The sequence below is a fragment of the Rhinoraja longicauda genome, chromosome 16 (assembly GCF_053455715.1).
Source record: "Rhinoraja longicauda isolate Sanriku21f chromosome 16, sRhiLon1.1, whole genome shotgun sequence".
Taxonomy (NCBI): domain Eukaryota; kingdom Metazoa; phylum Chordata; class Chondrichthyes; order Rajiformes; family Arhynchobatidae; genus Rhinoraja; species Rhinoraja longicauda.
Window position 1 is genome coordinate 46,653,701 of NC_135968.1, and position 10,149 is coordinate 46,663,849.

At 43.1% G+C, this 10,149-nt stretch overlaps 1 protein-coding gene across 2 annotated transcripts in view; it reads left to right on the plus strand.

The window, feature by feature from the left end:
* The window catches only part of LOC144601517 (pantothenate kinase 1), a 32,626-nt gene extending 23,219 nt beyond the window's left edge, over window positions 1–9,407 (plus strand). For both annotated transcript variants that reach the window (XM_078413739.1, XM_078413740.1), the window contains one exon: window positions 3,232–9,407. In XM_078413739.1, coding sequence (XP_078269865.1) covers window positions 3,232–3,291 — 60 coding nt within the window. In that variant the 3' untranslated portion in view covers window positions 3,292–9,407. The remainder of the gene's footprint in view (window positions 1–3,231) is intronic.
* The last annotated feature ends 742 nt before the right edge of the window (window positions 9,408–10,149 follow it).

Sequence of the window (10,149 nt, forward strand, 5' to 3'; positions counted from 1 at the left end):
AAAAGACCTTGAAGAGTCCTCCAGGTAGATTTTTGTGATTGGTTTAGAATCAGCAGGGTCTATTGATTTCAGTGGACTCCCCCCTTTTATCATGGTAGACACCATGTTTATCAGTTTAGTTTTATTTTTCTAGATTTAGTTTTAGAGATACAGCGTGGAAAGAGGCCCTTTGGCCCACCGGGTCTGCACTAACCAACAATCACCTGTACACTAGTTCTATGTTATCCCAGTTTTGCATTCTACGCATCAGGGGCAATTTACGTGGCCAATTAACCTACAAACTTGCACATCTTTGGAATGTGGGAGGAAATCTGTGCATTTGGAGAAAACCCACATGGTCACAGGGGGAATGTACAAATTCCGTGCAGACAGTAACAGTAGTCAGGATGGAACCCAGGTCTCTGGCACCGTAAGGCTGTGCCACTGTGTCACCTAGAGTTGAACTGCTAGTGATAATTCCGTTCACTTTATGTGACCAGCAGCAGGGAACTCAGGTCCTGGGTATCTACCACTTTTTTAGAAGCTCCCTTCAGCTCTTAAAGGGAAAGCAGACTGCTTTGTTGAAAAGTAATGGGTGTATGATGGTCTCAGCCCAGCATGCTGCGTGTCCACTTCATGAAGCTAGTGTTGAAAAAAAGGCTCCATTTTCAACGGGAGATAGAATAACAGACATGTAGACACATTATCGAAAGATGCAATACCCACTCGGGTTGTGGTAGTGGGAAATTGTAACTTCCCCGATATTGACTGGGACTTACTGAGAGCAAAATGCTTCAATGGAGTGAATTTGTATCCAAGAGGGTTTCCTGAAACAGTATATGGATAGTTCAACTGGAGGAGGGACCAAACTGGTCCATGTGTTGTGTAACAAGCCTGGCCAGGTGATTGGTGTTTCAATGGGAGAGCATTTTGGTGATCACAATTCTATGTTCTGATTGTTTTGTAAAGGGATAAGTTTGGACCTTGGGAGAAGGTACTAAGTTAGAGTAACGCAAATGACAATGCTATTAGGCAGGAACAAGGGAGAGTAAAATGAGAGCAGTTGTTATTGGGAAAGACAGCAGCTTAGTTTTTAGAGATACAGCGCAGAAACAGGCCCTTCGGCCCACCGAGAGATGGAGGAGGTGGTATTGGCGTTCAAGAAGTGCAGTAAGGTGGATAAATCCAGCCAGATGGGATCTATTCCAGGTTATTCAAAGAGGCAACACTGAAGATTGCAGAAGCCTTGGCGAAGATCTTTGCATCTTCTCCGGCCATGGCCAGGTTCTAGCGAGCTGGAGTGCAGCCAATGTTGTTCATTTGTTTAAGAAGAGAAGTAGGGAGAATCCAGGGAATTATAGCTGTTGAGCTTCACGTCAACGGTAGGAAAGATAATTCCGGATAGAATTGAGTCTGCTTTGGAAGACATTGAGTGAATTAGGGACAATCAGCCTGGCTTTGCACGTAATATGTCAGACCTTGCTTTACTTGATCGGTTTCTTTGAGGACTTTGATTAGAGATTTAGAGATACAGCGCGGAAACAAGCCCTTCGGCCCACCGAGTCTGCACCACCCAGCGATCCCCGCACATTAACAGTAGGGACACACACTAGGGACAACTTTTACATTTACCCAGTCAATTAACCTACATACCTGTACGTCTTTGGATTAGGCCACATTTCGAGAGTTGCCCCAATACAGGAAGGATCTAGAAACCTAGGAGAGAGTGCAGAAAACGTTTTACCAGAATGATGCCTGGATTAGAGGGAATTCGCTATTAGAGGTTAGATAAACTTGCGTAGGAAAGAACTGCAGATGCTGGTTTAAATCGAAGGTAGATATAAAAGCTGGAGTAACTCAGCGGGTCAGGCAGCATTTCTGGAGAGAAGGAATGGGTGACGTTTCGGGTCGAGACGAGTTCTTTGGAGTGTTGGAGGCTGAGGGGAGACCTGCTAGAAATATATAAAGTTATAAGAGGCATAACAGTTAGAACCTGTTTCCCAGGGTGGAACTCTGAAAGACCAGAGGGCATGGCTTTAAGGTGAAAGGGGCCAAAGTTTAAGGGAGATGTGTGGAGCCAGATGTTTGCACAAAGGGAGGTGGGCATGGATAGCTCTGATGGCCTCCCCTTTATTCTTAGAACGTGGGCCCTGGTTCTGGACTCCCCCATCATTGGGAACATTTTTCCTGCATCTAGCTTGTCCAGTGTTTTTATAATTTTATATGTCTCTATAAGATTCCCTCTCATCCTTCTAAACTCCAGTGAATACAAGCCCAGCCTTTCCAATCTTTCCTCATATGACTGTCCTGCCAATTCGGGGATTAACCTCGTGAACCTACACTGCACTGCCTCAATAGCAAGGACGTCCGTCTTCAAATTAGGAAAAAAAAACAGCACACAATACTCCAGATGTGATCTCACCAGGACCCTGTACAATTGCAGAAGGACCTCTTTACTCCTTTTCTCAAATCCTCTCGCTATGAAGGCCAATATGAAGGCAAATTCCATCTGCCATTTCTCCACCGATTGTAGCAGTTGATCTATTTCCTGCTGTACATTCTGACAGCATTCTTCACATTCCATAACCTCAGCAATCTTGGTGTCATCTGCAAACTTACCAACCCTTGCATATCAGCATTCTCCACACTGAATGCTGTGCATCTGTTTCCACCAAGGAAAAGGACCATGAAGGTCCATGTCCTTCTCCTTGGTGAAAGCTGATGTAAAGTACTCTAGTACCTCGCCTACAACCCCAGACCAAGCACACATTCCCTCTCTTCTTGAGCGGTGTTGCCTTTTTATCGTGTTGCTATGAGATTTTCTTTAATTCAACTCGCCATTGCCAAGTAGACATGTAAGGACATGTCAACCTGTCTACTTGAAATGATAGTCATCGAGTCATAAAATGATACCATGTGGAATACCCTCTGTTTGAAAAATTATCTATGTAAATATTTCTAGCAGAATAGAGAACAAAACCATTATTGATAATGATAATTATCGACCATAATTGATCTATTAATTATGATCAGTTATCAGAATTTATATTAATTATTTACTCAATATAAATTGAGTGTTTATATTTAATTTCTCATGTCATTGGTACAGATGTGGACCAGATATTTCACACTGCTATCTAAACGGTATCTTGAATTGCAGCATCATAATTTGCTGAGCATTGCTGTTGTCTACCATTCCTTGGGGAAAATGTCTGGCAGCCCCTAAAAATCTGTTCCCTTTTGGTCGTGCAGGGTTATTTTGGAGCAGTCGGGGCATTGCTGGAATTGCTGAAGATGTCAGATGTCCACTGAGCTGCTGCTCCCGAGCCACCACTATCAACAAAACGTGCGAGTATTCCGGAAAACCTTGGTCAGAAAATTAGTGGCAAAATGAGTTCCTCTCACCAAACAATTAACTTCTAATTTTCTCAAACACTTTGACTAGTCCTGTTCTGCTGCACTGAGGCTCGTTTCAAAGGGATGTTAAATAACCCGTTGGTGTAAATTCTGAAGCTATTTTAAACTGTGCAAGATAGCCAAAACCCACTGGTTTTATGTATTAATATTTTTTAATAATTTCTGTATAAATGTGCACTGATAAAAAAAATTCTGGGATGTACTGCCTTGTGAATGATCAAGATTATAATTGTTTAAATATTATTTATAAACAGCCTGGAAGATTTGAATTATTTTCCATCTTATTTCAAATTCTGTCCTTGATTACAAATGAAATCTGCAAAGCTGGAAATTAACCTGTTAAAGTTGCAGCTCATTCATTTTCTGGCCTTTATAGACACCGATCAGCCAAAACATTGTGACCTGATGAGCCAAAACATTATGACCACCTGCCTAATATGCTGTTGGTCCTCTGCATGCAGCCCCATACGCAGCAGGGTGCGATGCACTGTGTATTGTGACACATTCCTCCCATGACCACCATTAAAAATTTTGGGCATCGATGAGCCTTGGGCGCCCAACACCCTGTTGCCGGTTTGTGGTTTGTCCCTCCTCGGACCACTGTCAGTAGGTACTCACCACTGCTGACCGGGAGCACCCCACAAGCCTTGCCGTTTCAGAGATGCTCTGACCCAGTCGTCTGGCCATAACAATTTGGCCCTTGTCAAAGTTGCTCAGGCCTTTACTCCTGCCCATTTCTCCTGCATCCAACACATTAACTTCAAGAACTGACTGTTCACTTGCTGCCTAATATATCCCACCCCTTGACAGGTGCCATTGTAACAAGATAATCAATGTTATTCAGTTTGCCTGTCAGTGGTCATAATGTTTTGGCTGATTGGTGTAATACTCCAGCATAAGAATTTATGAAGAATTACCTTTCTTTGAACACACACTTTAGTGACCATTGGCTGATATGCCAGTATAATGACCATCTTAGAAAGCCAGTCCTTTCTTGATGTGCCCATGTTATGAATTAAAACACTTGAGGAAACTTTCCCACAAATGTGAAACTGCTTCAATAATTGTGCTGTTTTTAAAGAAAATAACTTCTTTAAAAGGCTGTGATTGAATTTCCTTCAAACTAAATCATTGAACTGTGATTGTTCATTATCTGTTATGGTAAGACATTTTTTTTAAACAATTCTATCATTGTGGTAGATATTTTTTAGATTGGTACTCTAATAAATATTTTAAATGTGGGGTATATCTGATTTTTTAATTTAATCATAGGAAAGGTACACATGGAAAGATGCCAGTGGATTTTGTGTGTTAAATATGAACATATCTGTGGAATGTATTCCATGATTATTTAAAATCACGTTCCTAAAACAATCGGTTACGTTGAGGACTTTTAAAAAAAAATTAATACTAGCAAAAAAACTTTTTTTTTTCTTTCTACATTTTACATTCATAACAGCAGGACATTTTGTTTTTGGAATATCCTTACAAAGGATTTTGGAACACCCAAACAATTCTGGTTTGTGGCATGTACATACCTGTACTCCAAAGACGTACAGGTATGTAGGTTAATTGGCTGGGTAAAATGTTTTTAAAAAATTGTCCCTAGTGGGTGTAGGATAGTGTTAATGTGCGGGGATCACTGGGCGGCACGGACTTGGAGGGCCGAGAAGGCCTGTTTCCGGCTGTATATATATGATGATGATATATGATATGTTCTCTCCAAATCCTCTGATTGCTTGCTCACTGTCTTAATTGGTTAAATCACTGAAGTGCTCCTGCAATTAGTCATTGTGACTATTTCTCCTTTGTTGCATACTGTCCTGGGGTCTTTATTTCCATTGCCATGCCCCCACTCTCTTTTTGTCCATTCTCTCTGCCTTTTCCCAAACCCAACTTATGTTTCACCGGGGACAGATTGAGTGTTTTGTTTTCTTTAACAGAGATTGACGAGTTTCGCTCCACTGCACCCTTCATTATTAATTAAGATTGTTCCCATTTATATCTCCTTTGATTCTACTCACTTTCTCCAAAGAGATGATGTCAATGTTTACCTCCATGGATGCAACCTACGCTGTTTCAGTCAGATCACCCCCCACCCTCGCTTTATTCCAATACATTGACGTTCCTGTTGCTACTTCATACTCTTGCCTCGATGCCATCATTTTTGCTTCCAAGTTCCACCCTACCGTTATCTTCAGAGCCCATCTCTGACTAGTCCCCATTTCACAGGCTCTCAGCTCCTCCCATTTCTCAAGGAACTCCATTGCATTCTCATGCTTTCTCCATTTCTGGTGCATCTATACTGAGAGATGTGCATTCTCCTATTTCTAATGCATCTTTCTATTAGCTCAATCATTGTTTTATTTTCCCACTGCAATTGATATGACTCCACCTAGTTCCATTTCCTGTGTAGAAAGGAACTGCAGATGCTGGTTTAAACCGAAGATAGACACAAAATACTGGAGTAACTCAGAGGGTCAGGTAACATTTCTGGAGAGGAGAAATGGGTGATGTTTCAGGTCGAGATCCTTCGACAGGCTAAGAGTCAGGGGAAAAGCAATTGATAAATATCGATGGTGATGTAGAGAGATTTAGAACAAATGAATGAAAGATATGAAAACATAATGATGGTCAAGGAAAGGTGGAGCCCACAGTGGTCCAATGTTGGCTGTGGGGTAGATTACAAGACAGTGAAATGTAACAGGATGACAGTGAAATTAATACAACGACGAGGGTGGAGGAAGCATGGGGAGAGCACGGTAGCGCAGCGGTAGAGTTGCTGCTTTACAGCGAATGCAGCGCCGGAGACTCAGGTTCGATCCTGACTACGGGTGCTGCACTGTAAGGAGTTTGTACGTTCTCCCCGTGACCTGCGTGGGTTTTCTCCGAGATCTTCGGTTTCCTCCCACATTCCAAAGGCGTACAGGTATGTAGGTTAATTGGCTGGGCAAAAATGTTTTTTTTTTAAATTGTCCCTAGTGGGTGTAGGATAGTGTTAATGTACGGGGATCGCTGGGCGGCACGGACTTGGTGGGCCGAAAAGGCCTGTTTCCGGCTGTATATATATGATATGATATGATATGATATGATATGAGAGGGAAAGCAAGGGTTACTTGAAGTTAGAGAATGTTCATACCATTAGGGTGTAAGCTGCCCAAGCAAAATATGAGGTGCTGTTGCTCCAATTTGCATTTGGCCTCACTGTGACAATGAAGGAGGCCCAGGACAGAAAGGTCAGTGTGGGAATGGAAAGGGGAGTTAGTGTGTGGCAACTGGGAGATCACGTAGGTCCAGGCGGACTGAGCGAAGGTGTTCAGCTAAACGAATGTCTTGGTCTTGCTGATATGAGTCCACATCTGGAACAACGGATATAGTAGATAAGGTTGGAGGAGGTGCAAGTGAACCTCTGCCTCACCTGAAAGGACTGTCAGGGTCCCTGGATAGAAAGTTGAGGGAGGAGGTATCGGGACAGGTGTTGCATCCTCTGCGGTTGCAGGGGAAGGTACCTGGGGAGGGGGTGGTTTGGGTGGGAAGGGATGAGTTAACCAGGGAGTTGCGGAGGAAATGGTCTCTGCGGAAAGGGGTGGTAATTGGAAGATCTGACTAGTGGTGGGATCCAGTAGGAGGTGGCGAAATGTCGGAGGATTATGTATTTGTATGTGACGGCAGATAGGGTGAAAGGTGAGGACTAGGGGGACTCTGTCCCTGTTGTACATGGGGGGGAGGGGGAACAAGAGCAGAGCTGTGGGATATTGAGGAGTGGCCTCACACGTGCCTCGACCCGAACCATCACCTATTCCTTTTCTCCAGAGACACTGTCTGACCCGCTGAGCTACTCCAGCTTTCCATTTCATGTATGTTCGCTGTTCAACAGGTCACCCCCCACAATTACTGTTTTCTTATATCTAGAGCTGTTATACCGCCACCAATCTCATTCTCCCTCCATTGACAGTACTATCATATCATCATCATATATATACAGCCGGAAACAGGCCTTTTCGGCCCTCCAAGTCCGTGCCGCCCAGCGAACTCCGAAGATGTTCCTTTTTCTATGTTCCATTCCCCTAACCATGGCACCCACCCATGCAGCCACTTCTACGTGAAGTGCTACATCCACTTTAGTGCAAGATATTTGCTGCAAATGATGTGGCAGCCCGTGTATTACGGAGACCAAATGCAAATTGTGGGAATGTTTTGAACCTCCATTCATTACACAAATGTGAGCCCAAGTTTCAATGGCCTGTCAGATGATTACCTATCCCTCTCAGATGGCCTGTCAGATGATTACCTATCCCTCTCAGATGGCCTGTCAGATGATTACCTATCCCTCTCAGATGGCCTGTCAGATGATTACCTATCCCTCTCAGATGGCCTGTCAGATGATTACCTATCCCTCTCCCATGCAGACCTGAGTCTGCAGCCAAAGATAGACACAACATGCAGGAGGAACTCAGCGGAACAGCATCTCATATTTCACTTGGGCAGCTTACACCCCAGGGATATGAATATTGACCTCTCTAACTTCAAGTAACCCTTGCTTTTCCTCTCTCTCCGTCCCTCCCTGTTCCTAGTTCTCCGACCAGTCTGACTGTTCCCTGATTAAATTCTATCTCTGTGTGCTTCATTGTCACCTTCTCCTAGCTAACAATGATCTATTCTACATTTTCCTTGATTCACATCTCCTTTGATATCTCGTTTTCACACCTTACACTTCCTTATCTCCGTGTCTCCCTCTGCCCGACTCTCAGTCTGAAGAAGGGTCTCCACCCGAAATGTCTTCCATTCCTTCTCTCCAGAGATGCTGCCTGTTCTGCTGAGAAACAGCAGAGGTCTTCAGCCTCCTGTGCTGTTGCAATGCACTGCATCATCATCATCAGCGGATGGCTTCAGCCTCCTGTGATGTTGCAATGCACTGTATCATCATCATCAGCGGATGGCTTCAGCCTCCTGTGCTGTTGCAATGCACTGTATCATCATCATCAGCGGATGGCTTCAGCCTCCTGTGCTGTTGCAATGCACTGCATCATCATCATCAGCGGATGGCTTCAGCCTCCTGTGCTGTTGCAATGCACTGCATCATCATCATCATCAGCGGATGGCTTCAGCCTCCTGTGCTGTTGCAATGCACTGCATCATCATCACTGAGAAATTACAGCTTTGCAGACCTCACATTGAGATCAAGAAACATAGAAACACAGAATTGCAGATTATCAATCTTTCAGGCATTTCTATTCCATATTTCCAATATTCACACCACTTTCCCTTGGCAATTTCAGATTATTTGCTTGTATTTACACATTAACTAGACGAAAGCTAGTCTGGAGAACAAGGGTGTCGACCCGAAACATCACCCATGCCTTCTCTCCCGAGATGCTGCCTGTCATGCTGAGTTTCTCCCTGCATCTTCAGAGCTTCATTCTCTTGTCTTTTACCTCCTTTTCCCAATCACTATCATCCCATCAGTCACAACTTATCCTGTCCAGCACAGATCCTTGTCCGTTCTTCCTCTGTTGAAGATTGTTTTATCTTGCACATTCGGTGGTTCTCATAAAGGTCATCCATCTGAAATAATAAGTTTCTTTCTCTACAGATCTGCTGATTATTTCCAACATTTTTATATCATCTTTCCAATATTTCTATTTCTATTCATTTTTACCTACATCTGTGTTTTTAAAGATCACTATTATGGACTAAAAAAAACGGTGTACTGTGCCAGTTATGGAAAGGTTCATGTGTACATTAGACTAATTAAGTTTACCAGCATTAATCCTGTTGCATTCCAGTGACCAAGGCTGCTGAAATTGACAAGATGAAATATGTAAGGTTCGTTACAAACTGACCTGACTGTTTAACACTAATTGGAAGGGTCTTTTAATGTACATCACTGGTTTTTGGTCTGTCTCATGTTGCTCTTGGAAGAGCATTTAAAATGAGACTGTACAATGTATGTTCTAAGTAATTAGAAAGAAGAAAAAAAATCAATTTTAATAAATCCAGTTTCAAACTTCTCAATGGCATTTTTTTAACTGAAATGTTCAACTTAATTGCATTATTTCGGTATAGTTTGGGAACAACTAAGTAATTCCAGCCTGATTGAAAGTTTGGAAATTGCTTATTGCTGGATGGAAAATACAGACAAATGAAGGCGACTGTGAAAAAGTACAATGAATGAATGGATGAATGGATGAATGAATGGATGAATGAATGAATGAATAAGTTTATTGGCCAAGTATGTGCATATACAAGGAATGTGCCTTGGTGCTCCGCTCACAAATAACAACACAAACATACAGTTAACAATTAAGAATAAAGCATAAACACATCAAAACAATAAGGATACAACATTACGGTCTAACCATGTGGATGAAAATAAACCAGAGCAAAAAAGAGACTACAGACTTTGGGTATTGAGTAAAACTATCACTCCTGGAAAAAAGCTGTTTTTATGTCTGGCTGTGGCTGCTTTGACAGTCCGGAGTCGCCTTCCAGAGGGAAGTGCTTCGAAGAATTTGCGGCCAGGGTGAGAGGGGTCAGAGATGATCTTGCCCGCTCGCTTCCTGGCCCTTGCAGTGTACAGTTCGTCAATGGGGGGAAGGTTGCAGCCAGCAACCTTGTCAGCTGTGCGAACGATCCGTTGCAGCCTCCGGATGTCGTGCTTGGTGGCTGAGCCAAACCAGACCATGATGGAGAAGGTGAGGACGGACTCAATGATGGCAGTATAGAAATGGACCATCATTGCCTGTGGCAGAT